General features: G+C 44.2%; 2 protein-coding genes across 5 annotated transcripts in view; both read right to left on the minus strand.

Moving 5' to 3' along the window:
* Entrep2 (endosomal transmembrane epsin interactor 2) overlaps positions 1-19446 on the minus strand; it is a 412215-nt gene that overhangs the window by 104220 nt on the left and 288549 nt on the right. The window lies entirely within an intron of this gene.
* Nsmce3 (NSE3 homolog, SMC5-SMC6 complex component) lies at positions 8717-10044 on the minus strand. The gene has a single exon (NM_001173527.1). The coding sequence runs from the start codon at positions 9960-9962 to the stop codon at positions 9126-9128; it is 837 nt and encodes a 278-aa protein (NP_001166998.1). The 5' UTR covers positions 9963-10044; the 3' UTR covers positions 8717-9125.

Raw genomic sequence — 19446 nt, forward strand, 5'->3', positions numbered from 1 at the left:
ACCACAGAAATTTAAGGACTTTTTAATATCAGGACAAATGTGTTCACATGATAATTTATTCACTCGCAAGCTAAATATGAATGTGAAATTGTCAAGGTTTGAGACATAGAGATTTTCTTCCCGACCAATTCTGCAGGGGCTCCTCTGTGTCCTCTACTCAGTAAGGCATCTCCATGGCACGTGAGACATGAATGGGGCACGGCAGTCTGGTAGCTCTGGATACAGGTCTGAGATGGAAGGAATTCTCCTTGGCATGACCACTGAGAAAATGCAAGGTTTCCACAGACTGCTGTTTGTTCAGCCAGAAGATGGAGCCTTGCCGCCTCCAAGACACTGGGATATTAGCAGCAGCCCAGCTTTCTGAACAGACAGAGGTGGAACTCTTACACATCTCTGCACATTTTAAAGTTCTGATCCTGAAGTCAGCCCCCTCCCTGACACACACTCACTCTTCCTGACTCTGCCTTCAAAATGCCCAAGTCTCCCCTACACGAGTTCCCGACCCCTCAACAGTAACACAGTGCCAATTAAAGTGTGCCCTCACTACCCTAACTGGTGTTTGGCTCTAGCTTGGGCACAATGACTCAAGAAGAATTTGAAGGGCAGCGAGATGGTTCAGCCAGTAACATCCTCGGCCATGTAGCTCTGAAAACCTCGGTTTGTGCCACTGAACTCAAGTCAAAACTCAGGCCCATAATCCCGGCACTCCTGTGGAGAGATAGGAGTCAGACTACACACCTGAGGCTCCTCTGTGCAGAGCAAATGCAGAAGTAAAAGGGGAGCAGGGAGGCAACTTCCGAAAAGCTGTCCTCTGCTCCCACATGTGTGGAAGCTACAGCACACATTCACATATACACATACATGTGTGTGCACATGCACACACTCAGACACACACAGAAGCACACACACTTATACACGGGAACATGTACTAACACATACATACACACCACATACACACATACAAACGTGTACTCACACATACACCATGAACACACACAGCATGCATATGTGTGTGTGTGTGTGTGTGTGTATACATGTATACTTACATACATACATACACATCCATATCCAAGTAAACCTTTGGATGGGAAGAAGGAGAGCCTGCTGATACAGTCACAGGAGATTAAACAGAAATCAAAGAGTATAAAGTTCAGCCCTACCCTTCATTCCTAGCGAATTCTCCTAAGCACATAAAGAGTTAATAACAACCCTACTTTTCCCAAATTTCCAGGAGAGGGAACACTTCTTAACTTGTCATACAAGGCTGTCATTATCATGAAACCAAAGTCAGGCAAAGAAAACTGTACACAAACAACTAGGGAGGCACACAGAAAATCCCCCACAGATAGGGAAAGATTGTAATTGCATGAAGTACAGACTCTGGTCAGAACGGAGCAAAGCTAGAAATGAACAGAAGGCAAATGGCTGTGGGTCGATACCGCAGCCGAGGTGGCTTGGTCTCAGAAGAGCAAGAGAGTCGGTGTGATAAAGAACACAAACGCACTGAAAAGGGGAGGCATCCCAGCATCCCAGCCAATATGAACCTCGTTTGTCTCACTGTGAGAATCCATAGCCCTCAGAGACACATGTAGAATATATATATATATAGGCGGCAGGCTATAAGGAGACCATGAAGAGACACAGGTAGAACAAATTTACCCATGCAGTAAAATGGTTACATTGGCTTTCCACTTTTCCATGTATGAATTTTCCAAATAAAAGAATTAAAGACATAGTCGGATTCCTCCTCCTCCACCAACACCACCACCACCACCACCACCACCACCACCACCACCACCACCACCACCACCACCACCACCTCGACCCCCATCCCTCACCCCCTTGGTACAGTGCTACATACCAGTAAACCTAGAACATGTGGTGCTGAAAAAGAGAGCAGTGAGTTCAAGGACAGCCTGAATAGGCCGCTGCCGTTGTTCTAGACTTGATAGTAAGACCCTGTAGGTGCAAACACTGTGCACTTCAGTCACAGAACACAGATAAATCAAACTGACACTGGTCAGGACGCTTCCTCTGAGCTGGCTAGTTGTATAGTACTGGAAGGTGTCATGCAGACTGCGTGATCTTGCAGGCATCATCAAGCCTTACTCAGCGGTGCCCCGTGAGCTACGCTAACGACCCAATGATTGCCCCTCGGTGCAATAGTGCCACAAATGTTATATATGTGACCAACTGCCGTCTGATTCGATTAAAGCCCGGTGCACTGGAGGGAACACTTGTGTGGCACTGTACATCTGGTCAGAATACCCATGATGGGGTGCTCACGGGCCTAGGTATGAACCTATTGCTATCATTCTGCTAAATGGGCACAGTATCCAAGTGTTCTCTAAGTTTCCATTTCTCACCCTATAGATCAGTGCTGTTTCTAAATTTCAACAGATACTTTCTTTGTGTGGTAGATGGTGGCAAATACAGAAACTCATGACTGTCAGATGCTGAGCCCCAGATGAGACATCCATATCACATTACCTTTCTTGAGGGCTTCAGGGGCATCACAGAAAGATGGTAAGAACTAGAACTTGAGGTGGACTGGAGCCAACAGTGTCTTCTAAACACAAGAGGACCACTGGACTCACAAGCTCGGTAACCATGGTTGACTGCACAAGACCTGCCCACAATCCAGCCAGTCAACATTTTAGCATGGAACGAAGAGGGGTTCATCGGCCCCTGCCCCTGGCTGATGAGCTGTTTTAATAGCTGAAAGCTGCTAGGGGAGACAAAGTCAGCCTGCTCTAAGAATGTGACTTCTGCTAGGTAAACCACACTCCACTGAATGACACCACACGCAACCGTGTATGGGCAGCACAGACTGAACCCAGTGTATTAAAAGTATTTTCAAAGGGCACACAGTTGGGAGTGGGTTGCGAGTGGATCTTGACAGAATTAGGGGGAAAGGGTGTGGGTGAATATAATCCAAATATACTGTATAGATATATGGAATTCTCAAAACACTATATATTGTAATGCACTAACAAATATTGGGCCTATAGAATCTTACACAGGTGAGGTCTTTCTAAACGGTCAAAATATACAATAGTTAACTAATTCTCATACAACCAGCAAAAGTACATTTTTTGAGATTGGAATATCTTCTGTGTCTTGAACAATTCACTGTATTGGCCATTCAAAGGGGAAGGGAGAACGAGGCGATTCTCAGTCAACAGGGTGCTCTCAATAGAAGCATGAGGCCCAGAGCTTCATCTCCAGCACCCATGTGAAATTTCCCAAGTGTGGTGTACGCTCATGATCTCTCTGGTAAGTGGATGCAGACAAGGGGCTCCTCAGAACTCGCTGGCCAGCCAGTCTGGCCTAACCAGCAAGGTCTAGGTGGGTGAAGAGACCTGTCTCTAAAGCAGATAATGCCAGAGAAATGACACCTGAGGTTGTCCTGTCTTTGCAAGTACTTTTACATTATATAACAGACAGACAGACAGACAGACAGACAGACAGACAGACAGACAGACACACACACACACACACGGAAAAAGAGAAGAATGCACATCTGAGGGGAAGCCAAAAGCCCACAAAGAGGTACTAGAAGCCTCACTATGCTGTAAGGTTAGGGACTGAGGATATGGCTTTCTGTTGGGAAAGACATCTACCTACACAGGAGGGAAGGGAAGAACTAGAGGGAGCACAGTGGTGTTGAGGTACAAACGGCACTGTAGCTGTAACCTCAGGGTTGAGAACGCTCGACTCTGCCACCTAGAGTGCGGGAGGAAGTACTTCAGCGAAGTATGAGCGAACCTAGCAACCTTGCTTCCAAACTCTCCTCAAAAGGCATCAGAACTCCTAGGAGAAACAGCCACTTCCACCAGGGTTAGAGCAGGTAAAGCTCAAATAAGGCTAATCTTTTTGTACTTTAAAGAAAAATAAATGTAGTGCGAGAATAAAGGGGGGATATTTAACACACAAAATTCAGTTCAAAAGGCCCCTGTTGGCCAAATCAGGAAGAATTTGTGGTTGTGTCTACGTGACATAACTCAAGGGCGAATACAGATATAAATAGGTAAATCCAAAGAAATTTAAAATTTTGGAGGAAAAGTGATAATTTAGTTCAATTAAAAATATTTTTAAAGAAATTTTTATTGAAAAAAGTACCAGTTATTTGGAGGGAGGCATTCATATACTAGAGCATGTGTGTTGAGGTCAGAGAACAGCTTTCAGGAGTCAATTTTTTCTTTCTGCAGTGTGGGCCCCAGGGATCCAACAAAGGTTCTCAGGCTGTGGTGGCAAATGCCACTGAACCATCTCATTAGATCCACATTGAGATTTTGTTGAGAAATATAATACCTAGGGAATTTCAAAAGTATCTTTATACAAGTTATAAAGAAGGAAATGAAAAGTTCACAGCAATGGCAGAGGACATCAGATGCTTGTAGCAGCTCACTGGCCAGAGTTACAACCTAACAGAATAAAGTGAAATTTGACATCACCCAATAGGCTCCAGAAAACACAATACAGCACTGTTTCCATGATAGTCCTGCCAAAGATGCATAATTCAAGTTTATCAAGAAAACACAGAAGTCAACCTAGGCTAAGGACTAACCTAATACAAAGTAATGACCAATGGCCTAGATTTATGTGTCAAAATCAGAGTACCCAGAATCTACAAAGAACTCAAAAGGCTAAGAGTCGAAACCAAACTATTTCTTAAAAGTGAGCTAGCATTAAAGAATTCTCAAAAAAAAAAAAGACTCAAAAATGGCCACAAATATCTTTCATACTTAAATTAAAACTACTTTGAGGTTTCACTAGAGACCAGTCAGAATGACTAAGATGGATAAAACAAGATAAAACAGGAAATGCAGAGGAGGGTGTGGGCAAAGAGGCCCTCACTCACTGCTACTGAGTTTGCAAACTGGTGCAGCCATGACAGGAATCCGCATGGAGAATACTCAAAAAACTCAAAGTGGACTTACCGCCTGACCACATACACACTCAACACCTGCTCCATAGCCGCCGGCCATGATCACTGCTCTCTTCACAATAGCTAGGAAATGGAGACCAACCAAATGTCCTTCAGCTGATGAACGGATAAAGAAAACACGGTGTATCAACCCTACAGAATAGTATACGTATGTAAAGAAAAGATGAAAGGCAAAGTGAGAGAGAGAGCATTATTCTGAGTGAGTTTAGCCAGACCCAGACAAACACTGCGCAGTTTCCATTTGTAAATGCTAACTCTGAATCCGTAGATTTGAGTATATAAACTGGAGTGGCTGCAGATGATAGGAAAATAAAGAGGGCAACGGGGCAGAGGGAAGAGTGAGCTCCTAGAAAGGGGAAAATGGGAGAAGGGATTCACTGGGAAGGATGATGGAGGTGGTGCTGAGAGAGAAGGGATAAACAACACTGAGGATGTTTGAAAAGGTCATAGGGAAACATACTATTTACTGAAACACTACATCTCCATCCATCCATCCATCCATCCATCCATCCATCCATCCGTCCGTCCGTCCGTCCACCCATCTGTTCATCCACCTGTCCGTCCATCCATCTGTCCGTCCATCTGTACATCCGTCCGTCCATCCATCCATCCATCCATCCATATACACATATATACGTGTTTCTGTGTTGTGGGTACACAGTGCCAGCCATGGGAAACCTGAGTTGTTGGTTAAGGGAGTCTGGGAGACTTCCCAAGTCTATTGTCATTGCTCTTTAGATCTGACCTAGAAGCCATCTCTGAGGACTAGCTTTCATAGTCCTCAAAGATGCTGTGAAAACTACAAAACTCACCTGTGGCTGTTGAGGTTATGAACCCTAGAGAAAAACTACTATTGCTATTTCCCTAAACCATTAAAATTCCTAATTGCATTCTAAACGCTTAGCCTTAAATCCACGGACAAGCACTGCCCTCACCTCTCGTCAAAGCAGCTTCTTTCTGAGGCGGATGGAGACTATTACAGAAATCTTCACCTGCTCAGAATGCAGAGAACAGGTGAGCACTGGGTGCTCAACCCCTACCGACCCAGCTGTAACACAACCACCACACCCAAGGCTCAGGAACAGCACAGAAGAGGTGGCAGGAAGGTTCTAAGAACCAAAGAACCAAGGATGTCTGCTGTGAGATTGTCCTTTACGGATGACAGAGAAGCTGAGCCTGTGTAATCCTACAAACAAGATCTGAAAAATGACGACAGCAGTTGATACTCCAGTGCAGATGGGGGAAATCTCATAAGGCCTCGACACAGTTGCTCAGAGAATTAGTCTTCCTCAGGAATGAGTCCCCTACTTGATTGTCTAATCCCAGTTGGTCAGTCTAATGTTCTCAGCAGTTATGCTTCTGAAACGGGAGGGACATAGGAAGAGTTGAAGTGGGGAGGGTAGTATCGATATAAATATAGTACTTATGTAGGAAATTCTCAAAAGTAAATACCTTCACAATTAAGAGTAGAATCTTCAAAGTGTAGTACAAAACACAGGGCTACAATACTGATAATTAAGACACATTAAAGTCAAATATGACAAAACCAAAAAAGAAGACAGTATTTGCACCTGGATTCAGCGGTGAACTGATGCACGGAAGATACAAAGAGTTCTCGCAAATCAACAAAAACACCCGGGGTTTAAAATCTGAGGGTCAGAATGGAGAGTAAATGGCAGGCTGATGCTTAATGTCACTTGCAACAGGTGAGCAGATAGCACAGTGAAGTATTAACAGCTCACCCACTACAGGGCTGCAAAGGCTAAGTGTACAACTGTTGGCTTCTGGCTTGAACTCCTGAGGTAGCACATACTTCCCTGAGGAGGAGACATTAGGAGACTGTACTCTCCCTTCATGAAATCCAGGAAATCAAATCAGATCATGCATCTACTGTAACTTCAAAAATAGCTGGTTACAATCTGCTATGATAAAAAACACAAGGCCACTTATGTAAGCCATGAAAGCCCACAAAAGGAAGACATATATTCTCCATGAACATGCACATACATGTAAAGTTATAGAAAGTATGATATGCAGTCCCGGGATCTGTCGAGGAGGGTATGAGCTCATCGAGCCTCTAATGTAGCACTGTATCTCCAAGGAGGTAACAGTGACCTGGGAGGCTCTCAGAAAACTGGAATATCATCACTGTACCTGACAGTTCTGAGACAGTGACTAGAGGACAACCTAAGCAGCACAGCTTACTCAGCTCAGGAGCCCCTGGGCAGAGGGTAACTCAGACACTAACCTAAAATGGAACCAAGAAGAGGGACTTAAGGGTAAACTAGTACCAAGTCTCCAAATCTACTGATGCTGGGTTTTTGTCAACTTGACATAAACTGGGGTCATCTGGAAAGAGGGGCCCTCAATTAAGAAAACACTTCCATGGAATACTTTCTAGATTGCTGTTTGACGTGGGAGGACCCAGCTCCCTGTAGACAATGCAAGCAGCCCCGAGCTGTTTTAGGCAGGCAGGGCACACCAGTAAGCAGTGTTCCTTCACAGCCTCTGCTTTAATTCCCAGACTCCAGGTTCCCTCAGGGATGGACTACAACTGAAATAAAGCCTTCCCGTCCAAGCTGCTTGTAGTCATGGTATGTCACGGCAGTAGAAAGCAAACGAGGTCACTACTACAACTCAACAGTCCTTAGCCCCTCTCATTCCTTCATACCTCACTAACTACCATGGACTCCTCTGGTTCCGGGCTGATTATTCACCTGCCCTCATAGCTGCCCCATGAAAGCATTTGCCTCCTCTGATGAACTTGCAGTAACTCTCCTCAAGCACTATGGCTATGTCCAGTGTTTGGCCAGATACTATCAAGAATGCCAAGGAATCTGGGAACTTGTTTCCTGACTCATCTAGAGCAACAAGAAGTTGTTGGTCCCCCCCCCCCACCCCATTTTACAGTTGAGACTGAGAGCTCAAAACTGACCACCAAGAGAACCAGCCTGACCTTTAAACTTAGGTTAGATGACTTCAAAACCATTATGTCCCCATGCTGTGCCACACCTCCCAGTGCCCAGATCCTGTGATTGCTCTGTTCACACTGGTCTGTCTGGGATGACCTCACCAGACATCACCCTAAGCTCTTCTAACTATTCAGACACACCAAACAAGAAGAAATGGGAGGAACTTCTTAGCCCCAGAACTTGTAATGGCTCTCCTAGGCGTGATCTAGCATGATATAAAGAACAAAAAGTAGTTCAAAATCAAGAGTAAAAAATAAGATATAAAGTGACTATATGCTTTCATACCAGGGCCTTTGATGAACTTTACATTAAGTCAGTATCTATTCACCTGAATGGCACACTTTAGAGGGGATGTGGCCCATTCCATAGATATACGAGCTAAATTCTTAATGGTGGAAGTGTGATTCCCAGTCAGGCCTGGTTAATCTATGACAGTCTTACAAACCCAATTCTTAACAATGATTTTTACAACTTGCTCTAACATACTTCCACACACTTTGCAACACCATTGACTTTAGCTGGTATCATGTCAAAAACGTCTGGAATCGTGACATTTCCTTATGAGCCACAATTTCTAACAGGGAAACTATAAAAATAATGAACTGACTCAAAAGTATAGCATTTGTTATACTAGAAAAAACCTTAAGTGGAACCCATAGTGTAACAGAGAAATAATTACGACTATAAAAATGCCAGAAAACACATCATAAGATTTCTTGGAAGCACAAGTGCTCATATCCATACAGAATATGTATTTCTAAAGCTGTGTTGACAAGAAGCTAAAACAATTTTATTTTCAATTTTAAAAAGACTTTTATTTTTTCCCATGAACTAGTCATTAAGATAATAGCTACCCTGTTTCTTTATTGTCTAGAACATCAAAGCAATTTACCTAAGTGTTCCTTCTTGACTATGTTTGCCATCATACTACAATTTCCCAGTTAGGTTTAGAAAGCTAGAAAACACTTTAAACAATAGACAATGAAATGAAAACTTTCTTCCATGTCTTTAGCAATGAAAATTTAAAGCTCCAAACCGTAACAAAAATCAAAACAAAAACAAAAACAAAAAAACAAAAAACCAGCAACCCATCCTAAAGCTACAAGGCATTTCCGCCTAGCAGAATTAAACTTCCTCCAACTCCCTTTCTCCTGTTCTTTTATACTGGATCTCTAGAGTCCCTCAGACTTCAACTCAATAGTTCAAGAGGATGTGGCTAGACCACTAGCTGCAGGTCTGGCCCTACTCTCCTCATCTGCCAAAGCCTCGCAGTATTGTGCCGGCCAGTCTTTGGGGTCCTGATTATGGACTTTGGCCACGAACTTAAGAACTTTCATCTTGCTGGTTTCCAGGTTGGTTCGCGGGCCCCACTGTAGTTCATAGTCCACAGGATCGGTGTGGGGTATCCTCCGGTACTCCAAATAGCGCTGCCGCACAAAGTCTTCGGTAATGAGTTTCTTTGGGTCGCCAAAAATTAAATGCTTCTTAGTGGGATACACTCCGAGCCGTCGGAGAAAGTCCCAGACTTCAGTCTCGGTGATGGTGTTGCCTTTCATGAAGATAAGCCCGAGGACTATCATAAGCAGGCCCGAGGTGGGTGTACCCTGATCGCCTCTCACCTCAGCATCCTCCTCCACCGGCTCCAGCGCGTTGATGAGGATGTAGGTGTGGCTCTTGGGCTCCAGTTCCACCAGCTTGTACCCGAACACGTACTGCAGGCGCTCGGCGGCCAGCTTCAGAAGATTGGGGTACACGTCCCGGTAGTCTCCCACCACGTGCTTCAGGATGTCGGTGCGCTTGATCGGGATCTTCTTCTGGTCCTTAATCAGCAGGAACTGCACCAGTTCGGCCACCTTCAGCTCTAGCTGCTTCTGTGTGCGCGGCCCCACGGTGGGGGCCGACAGGGAAGCGCGGGAGCCCTGAGAGGTGCCGCCCGCGCCGCGGGACGTGCTCGGCGCTTCCTCGCCAGAGCCTCCCCAGTCCCGCTCCCGATCACCCTGAGTGCTGGGCCGGCCGCGGCCCCTCGGTTTCTGCAGCATGTCACCGGTCGGCGGAGAGCAGGCCAGGTTAAGGAGCAGTAACCGCCAGAATCTTCTACAAGCGCGCCTGAAAAGCTCTAGGAGAAGTTGCGGCGCGCGCGTGACGTCACGTCGCTGGCGCGCTGCGTCCGGGAGGCGGAGCGATACGACTGGGCACCACCCTGCGGGGGTGGGGCAGCTTCACAGCTACTGCGCATGCGAAAGCCTTGGCGGCGGTTGCTACAACTGGACTCGATCTTCAGTTTTAATGAGAATCCAATGGTGTTTATGAGATCGTATAAATAGAAAACAAGAACCAAAACTTCTCGGCAACTGTGTTCTACAGCACACCTGTTCGGACACGTCTTATAGTTTTTGTTTAGTTTTTAAGCTACAAAGTTTGTATATGGAACACGAAGGATAAATGTGGGGGTGGGCTGGGGGGGGGGCGGAATAAGGGAGAAGAGAAAGCCTGTGAAGTCAAGAAAAAAAGTGTTGATTTGTGCACCAAATGCGGACATGAAGGACCAGGGGGACCCCGTCTCGGCATCTGTCCTTAGCAGAGTACATACCCACCTGGCCAGTTAATTTCTGTGCAATCTCTCGGGAATCTGTAAGGGAAGTTATTCTCAAAAGCAAGATTTCTCCTGCTATTTTCGAGCTCACATTCTCTTTATTAAATTTCAGCTAGGTGACCATGAGAAACCACATAAGCATTGCCAATAATGTGCTTTAGCTTGGTAATGTGAGTTGACCTTTTGGAAGACATGTTTGCGAAATCTGCCTTGGACCCACATCCACAGTTTTAGCAGCAACATGTTAGAGGAATGCTTACCCCAGAGGCACTTGCTCTCTCTAGAGATTACCATTTAATTTAGGTTACCAGTGATTGGGAGTAGCAATAATGCGAATCTCTTAATTCTCTTTCTTAATATATAAGCTTTAAAATCTCGATAAGAAAGAAAAGAGCTACCATCCCTTACAATTTGTGATATGTGTGGTTTGTAGATGGTTTAAATTGTGCAACTCTAATAGACAAAATGAGTCATTTCATTAACTCAAACCATCAGCAGTCTGATGCTATTACTGCTGCAGATCTCAGCAAATGGGTTTCTTCTCCATTTACTGACAAAGGGACTGAGTTTTCCTCAGTCGTTTTTAAAGCTACCAAGAAAATAGGTAAACTATTCAAAGAACGAACTCAAATTGATTTCCTCCTTAATGCAAATATATTCAGAGGAAAGCAATTCAGATCACATTATTTGAATAATAACACCAAAACATGGCCTTATTAAAATTTCATTAAATGTAAGCAGCATAAAATTTTTGTTTATAATTCAATATGAAAATGCACTCTGATAATGGGACCTGCAATGCTAATATAAAATCCTACTCCATGTTGCAAGTCAAGTGTTCTGGAATCTAGTAAGCTTTGAGCAGTAAGTTTCTATGTTTCTATTCCACACAGGGTCCACAAAGACATCGTCAAAGGTTGGACTCAGTGAGAGAGGCTGCAACCATTTGAAAGTGTCCTTTAAAGCTTACATGCTGGGAATGTAATCCCCCAGCTGGAGAGGGCTGCGTCCTCATGAGTCAGTGAATAAATGAATGCATGCCATGTAATGAGTTGTAATGAGTTAAGTGTAAGTCGATTTGCCATTGGACTCTCTAACCATCTCACAACACAGTGATGCTCAACAGATATGGTACCTGGCTCTTAGTCCTCCCAGGCTTCAGAGCCCACGAGGGAAAGACAATTCTGCGATTTCCAGTTTACTCACTCTGTGCACTATTTCACAGCAACATGAGATGGATCAAGACCAATTAAGTAAAGCACAGCATCATGACGCTCTTCCATTCATCTGCTTCCGTTCTCTGCCAATTGAAGTCTGTATTTAAGCTTATCGAAACCTCCTGAAATCTAAAAAATCTGCAAAAAGGTCCCTCCAGAAGGGTCAGTTGTGCCTTGGGCCAAACAATTTCAGCAGCCAAGAGATAAGAGAGAAATGGGAAATAAGATGAGAGCTGGTGTCAGCCTTCAAGTTGGTTTTCAGTATTTTCTGTGTTAATTTCTTCACAGAGCACCACGCAACTCCAGCAGCTAAGGCTAACGCCCAAGACCAGAAACCACAGCATCTTTTAGCAGCACCCCCACACAGACAGCAGATGACTCAAAACACATGAAGAGAGATACCAATTTTAAGTCTCAAAACACCTTTCTCCATGCTGTTCAGGATGCAGAAGAGAAATCACAGGCACAGAATGATGTTATCCAAACGTAGGTTAGAAATTGCAATGAGGTTGCCCAAACCCCACATTTCACTTCAAATAGACAATGGAAACTGTGAAGTCATAACACTGGTGGTGGCAACAGGCAGCACTTCATGCCTTTACAAAGGCAACTGTAAACATTGCTTCTTCAGCCCCACAACAACACTGTGGGGCATGTTTTATTACTTTCATTCCGGGAGAAACAGACAGGTAGAACACAGACAAGGTGACCTTGAAGAAGAAAAGCTTTGGCCTCAGGAAATCTAGACTATAATTCTGGAAAAGCTACTCACACTCCAGATTCCAGCTTCCAGACCAACAATCTGAAACCATTAATCCCGAATTCAAGAACTAACTGGGATTTGTTTGCTAAGACCGAGCACTAGGTCTGGCAGGGTGCTTAGTGACTGTCAGTTCCTTTTCAGGGGGTTATGTTAACAGAAATATCTGAGGAGGATGCAAAGCTGTGTGTGTGTAAAGGAAATGAAGCCTTACTTCCTTAGGGTCCTGGCTGGGCTGCAAAATTAAAATTCATGAGGCAGTTTTTCTTTTTTCTTTCTTTATTTCTGAGCTGAGGACCCAACCTGGGATCTTGTGCTTGCTAGGCAAGTGCTCTACCACTGAGCTAAATCCCCAACCCTTTTTTTTTTTCAAAGATTTGTTTTATTTTATGTATATGAATACACTGAACTGAGCTGTCTTGAGATACACCAGAAGAGAGCATCAGATCCCCATTACAGATGGTTGTGAGCCACCCTGTGGTTGCTGGGAATTGAACTCAGGACAAGCAGTCAGTGCTCTTAACTGCTGAGCCATCTCTCCAGCTTCCCCTGTGAGGTTGTTTTCAAGTTTAATTTGGGTTTTGCAGTCCTGGGCGTCAAATCTGGTGCCTCATCTACATAAGGCAAATATTCTACCACTAAGCCATACCCACAGCCCATGAAACAGACTAATTAGACAAATGCACTCACCTTTAGTCCACGTGATATGGGACACAGTTTTTTTTTTTAAATAACAAAACAAAGTTTCAAAGAAGCAGCAAGACCTAGATGCTTTTGGACTTGAACAGAGAGAGGTAATTGTGGAAATGTAACTAAATTATGTGGGAAGGCTAAAGGAGAGTACTTATCAGAAGAGGCTGCTCTGAGACCTCTTGGCTAGGACCCAGTAATGTTTCTTTTCTCTGGCTTTGGGCGGGCACCTTGCACTTGGGAGTTTTTAATCTCCTGATGTCAAAGGAAGTGAGGAGCTAAGGCTGCCCTTCTCACATCTGCTGTTTTTCAAGTGCTTTAGCTCCAAGTAATCCTTATGCCAAAGTGGCATATTCCGGGCGGCATGTTCTGCTACCTAGCACTAGAAAGATGTTCATTTCGTTGGAGCATGTGCACATCATCTAAAAATCAGGAAAAGGTCAGAAAGAAAAATATATAGACATCACCGTGCCATTAAGGCTCTATGCTCTGAAAAATAAAACGGTTGATTTTTCTGTTGTTGTTTAGAAGATAAATGAAGATCATCTCCTTGGTGAAGCCTCACACCGCAGTGACACAGTGCTCTGCCCGTTATGAGGTTCAAATTTTCAGTAAATCCGATGTGATTGGAATATGGCAAGTGGAAACCTTCTGTGGAGGCCTCTGAGTCGTGGAGGTAAATGACTAAAGCAGAAAAGGAATGTCCTAGTGCTTTGTGCAGATGACCTTTCTGCGTTTATCATCAGACCCCATAAGGGAGGAAAAATAAAATTTCTTTGAGGCGAACCCCACACTGTCTAAGATTTCAAAGGCACTGAGCAAGACTGCACAGAGCTCGTTACATTTCTCTAAGTAATTAAATGCTTTCTTCCATCTCCTTGGCAGCAGATGACTGCCAAATAAGCTCTAATCATCTATATTATCTTTTAGTGGCTCCTCCTCACTCACTGATATTTCTTGTTGAAGCAGAAAACGATTTTTAAGTCCTCTAACAGCAAGGCAGCGCTAGAAGCAGGTGAGGACCTTTTGGGTAGAAAAGGGATAATCAAAGCATGCGGCTAGCACGCATGAACCCCTTCCCCGACTTTCCTTGGGCAGCGGGCATGTGAAGGAGTTGAGGCACAAATACTGGTTTTGGTGCAGGATGACAACAACTAAACCAAGAGGCTTTAAAGGATTCGGTGAAGTTCTTCCTGTCCGCTCATGGCTTACTCATAAAACTCGTGTCTACCCATCCCTAACAAAGGTCCTCCAGATTGGACCACACGGTGGACTGCGCTGAACATATTGTTCCTCGTAAAAGTTGATCAAGCCTAGCAGAGCTTCCCTTGGCTAGGAAAGGGGTGAGCTGATGAGGCAGTCAGTGCCTTGCTAGTACAGCAGCCACTTGGCACAGAGCCTCTTATTAAGCTCTCTTCTCAAGACACAGAAACTACAGCTACCAAGGGCCCTGATGAAAACCATTAAGGCGCATTGAATTATGATCATACGAGGTCTCAAGACTTGATTTGTTTGCTTGGCTTCTTCCTTCCACTGCATTTTTTTTTCCCTTTAGAAATCGCCTCTTCCACCTCTAGGAGACCTTGATCCTACTCCTTCCATTGTCGGTGCGCATGATTTGTGCCAGATACAGCAATTATGCCATCCAACCAACCTCTGACAAGAGGGGCCCACGCAGGTCCTCTTTCCTGCATTAACAAGATGAAGGGTAACATAACAGCTAGCTGTTACTGCTGTGGTTCGCACGAAAACAAACAAAAGAACCCTCCGCCATGGTGATGTCAACTCCATGAGACATGGAGAAATGAGAGATGAGAAATCGTCCAAATGTTCAAATGCTGCCATCTGAACCCTTGTGTCCTGGGTTCAAGGTTAGGCTCCCACAGATAACTGAACCCTGGGGGTTCAGTTAATCTCCATTGTGTTGCTTTCCGGCATTTGAAACTGAATGAGTTTTAGCTAAGTCTGTAAACCAAATATTCAGGGGAAAGAGACTGTAAGGGGGAAAGGCTCTGGTACACAGGAAGGAGGACAGGAAAGTTAAGCATCTCCTTCGAAGACATTTTAATGCCATGGGGAGATAACGGAAAACAATCTGACATTGTATTCTGTGGCAGGGGGATTTGCTTATTAGTTTACTTGTTGGGAACACAGCCAGGGGGAGCCAAGCAATGAAGTGCCACACTTCTGCATATAAATGTATGTATGTGTGTTCTGGCCTTCTACCCATGGAGTTTCAGACACCGTGGAGTACACAGTCATATGTCATTTAATGATGCAATAGTGTTAGGTGATTCTGTCGCTGGGTAAACACAGAATGTACTTTACACAAACTAAGACGGCCAGGAAGGAACCGTGCAACTTAATCTTAGAGGATGGCCATCAAACGTAAGGTCCATGGTCGACTGAAATGCTATATTGTGTGAGGTGTGGCCCTGCTTCAACAATCTGCTACTCTAGACTGTCCATGTTCTTTAACCCAAAGCATTTTTTCCACAGCCCCTTCCATGCAAGAAACAGGCCCTCATTCTTTGAAACTATGCCTAGGCAGGCAGTTGAACTGTACTCACAAAGAAAGCCAGGGCACCAAAGAGAGCCGAGAAGGCTAGCAATGCAGATCGTTTTTACAAAAGCCATCCACTTTGGGATGGGAAATAGAAGTCAGCAGAAAGAAATGAATAAAATGTTAGAAAAATTAAAGAGTCCAAATATCACATTGTTCCTCATAAATAGGACATCAGTAAATAAAATAAAATAAAATAAAATAAAATAGCGAGAATATTCAAGGCAGTCAGGGAGATCCAGGTATGCATGATTGAGGGAGACAATCACAGACAGGAGCAGATACCCTGTGGGATCCTGGAGCAAGGTAAGTTTACACAGCCCATGTCTCTGGTCCCTTCTCCTTTCTGGCTCCCTCCCTTTGGCCAGTAAGCTGAATGATAGGTTTTCAGGGCTAGCATGAGATAATCAGGGGTCATGGATTCTCCAAGGTCTGCAGAGGTAGGGACAAGCAGAGACTTCTTCCTCCCTGAGAACTTGGGTGCTGATCGTTAAACTAATAAGCCACTTTCCAGGTCAGGAGACACCTAGGAGTATACTGTAAGTCCTGCTCTAGTAGAAGCTTAGGTCTTTATTCTGAGAACTACTATAACCATCTCTTGTTTGTGAATGTCCTCCACCCCTAGTGCTAGATTGTTGATCACAGCCCTCAGGGGAAACTTTACAGGCAAATGAAAATATACCAGGCCTTGAGGTTGGGAGAGAAAGTCTTGGGCTTCCAGAAGCTCCTCTATGAGGTTACCATCTACTCTGCCAGGACCCCCTAGGGTGTTCATTACCTGTCAGTCTAGCAGTTTTCTAGTGATTCCTAACCATGTGCTCTAAAACAAAAGGAAGAAGCCCAGCACCCTTGCATATATGTGGCTGAAGGGAACAGCCACCATTACAGGTGAGCGGAGAACTTAACCGGGAAACTGGCAAATCTTCAGCCACCCTGACCAACTTCTGATCCCAATAGAGAGAGAACACCCAAATAATAAATTCATGAATGAAAGTAGGACATCACTACTGACCCAACAGAAACAATTTATAAGGAAATGCTGAGAGCCATGCAATACACAAATAACACTGCTTTTTTTTTTAAGATTTATTATATATAAGTACACCAGATGAGAGCATCAGATCTCATTACAGATGGTTGTGAGCCACCAGGTGGTTGCTGGGATTTGAATTCAGGACCTTTGGAAGAGCAGTCAGTGCTCTTAACCACTGAGTCATCTCTCCAACCCCCAGTAACACTGTTTTAACCAAGGCTCCTAATGTAGCATTACACAGCATTGCCCTGTCATAGGCTTGTCTGTGTTCTTGAAGAAATTTGTATGTTTAAGTTCCATTCATAGTGTCCTAGACTATAATTATATTTGGAGGTATTTTTTTAACATGAATTCACTAAGTTAAAGTGGGGCATTTAGGGTGAGGACCTAAACCAGTAGGATGGGTGCCTTTATCAAAGGAGAGAGGTCAGTAATCTAATGAATAAAAGAAAAAGCCCTAAGATGACCTAGTGGGGAGTGGCCACTTTACATGCTAAGAATTGAAGAGATAAGGAGATGTCAAACCTTCATCTTGGATTTGTGGCCTCCAGAACTATGAGAAAGATTTCTACTTAGTAAGTCACCAGTCTGCAGTGTTCTGTTGCTATAACCAACTAATGCACATAGATAGGGAGAACAGAATTGAGAGTCCAGAAATAATCCCACACATCTACGATCAGTTTTCAGGAGAGGGTACAATAATCCAAGAGATTAACAGCAAATGGTACTAGCTGGCTAGTGGGTCAGTACAAAGCAAAGAGTGAATTTTGACCTTGACCTTACACACCATGCACAAAGCAGGGCACGATGGGTCACACGCCAAAAATGAGAGCCGGCACTATAGAGCTACAGAACGAAACACAGAAGTAAAGTTGTGTGTGCTTTGGCTTTGCAACCTTTTAGATTCAAGACCAAAGGCAGACTCTATAAACCAAGAAGACTGAAAAGGCTGTACCTGGTGGTACAGGGCTGCAACTCCAGCTACTAGGAGTGTAACCTCATCAAGGGTATGTGATGCGCGCAGATGAAAACATCAGGAAATTAGAAGATGCTGCAGTAACTATAAATATGCTGGGAGAACTCTGAGATAGCGCTTTTGACGGCCATACTTTATGGTGTATTAACCGTGACTCACTAAACCTAACCTTTAAGAAAAAGCAACTGGGAGACTAAGCCAAAATTCTCTAATGAGTGCGGTGAGGTGAAATGGGGTAATAGACCAGCATTAAGACCATCAAGCGGATCAAGTCCTGTGCCGAGACTTTCTGCATTAACAACGAAGAAACATTTCGAATTGTAAAATCAATCAAAACCCAACAAAGGAGGGTCTCCTGTGGAAATGATTTCAGCCACAATCAGGAAGCTTATTTACATCTTAGATTAAATCTAAAATGGGCAGCTTTAAAATATGCTGCACTGTTTAAGAAAAGTGACTTTATCAGAGCTCTTGCCACCAACTTCCCATGGGTCCAGGAGGAAAATATCAAACTGGTTAGGGCTCTGGCTTTCCCTGCAGAAAGAAGGGCCTGAGCAGGTGGCACATTCCAGTTCTAAAGTAGAGGATTCTATGAAAGAATTCAAAACCAAACAAAAAGAAACATCCTTGAGTATTGAAAAGAATATTAAAAGCCATTCTAAAAGCTAACGCTTTAAAGTATTTATGGGGGCTGGAGAGATGGCTCAGTGGTTGTGAGCACTGACTGCCCTTCCAGAGGTCCTGAGTTCAATTCCCAGGAACCACATGTTGGCTCACAACCATCTGTAATGAGATCTGATGCCCTCTTCTGGTGTGTCTGAAGACAGTGACAGTGTAACCACATACATGAAATACATGAATGAATGAATAAATAAATAAATAAATAAATCTTTTGAAAAATGTACGTGTGTGTGTGTGTGTGTGTGTGTGTGTGTGTGTGTGTGTATCACACATATGCAGGTGTCTGTGTAGGGCTAGGTACCCTGGAATAGGAAGAGTAGAGAACCTGGATCTTCTGCAGGGGCATCAGGTGCTCTCTCCAGGCCCAGTAGTTAAAAGTTCTTAAGTGAGCACCTACTTCCTTCTTTCTTGGGTGAGTCACTGGCAGCAGCTGCTGAGACACAGTGAGTTTCCTATCTTGGCTCTGTCTTGATTTACTTAGCATAGCAAGGTGACTTCTGGAACAAAGAGATGTTTCCATGTAGAACTACTCAGGAGTCAGACTGCAAGAGGATAGAGACATCCTTTGTGGAAATGGAAATGGGGTCTCTGGCTGCCACTTGCCCCACCCACCACCTGCCCCACCCATCTGTCTCCCTCCCCTCTCTGAATTTAACTCATCACTTATGAAGAGTCTGGGTCTCTTTCCTGACACAGGTGGAGGCAGAAGTTGTTCTTCCTCACACTTTAGACTCGCTGTGTTAGAAGTAGGAATCTTGTGCATAGTTTCCTTTAAGGTAGGGGTGGGAGGTTTCGGGGGGGGGGGAAGCTATTGAGAGCCTGCCATTACTGGATCCTGTGCTTCCTCTGACCTGGGTAGTTTGGTTATCTCATACCTAGGCATAAACTTTCGTATCCATCTTCCTCTGTGTTTCAGGCTTTGTCCCTTTAACTCTTAATTTTCCTTTTAACCCCAGCCTCTGTCTTCACTAAAATTCATGTGAGCAACTTGCAGCTTTTCCCATGAGCCA

Source organism: Rattus norvegicus, chromosome 1 (assembly GCF_036323735.1).
Source record: "Rattus norvegicus strain BN/NHsdMcwi chromosome 1, GRCr8, whole genome shotgun sequence".
Taxonomy (NCBI): Eukaryota; Metazoa; Chordata; class Mammalia; order Rodentia; family Muridae; genus Rattus; species Rattus norvegicus.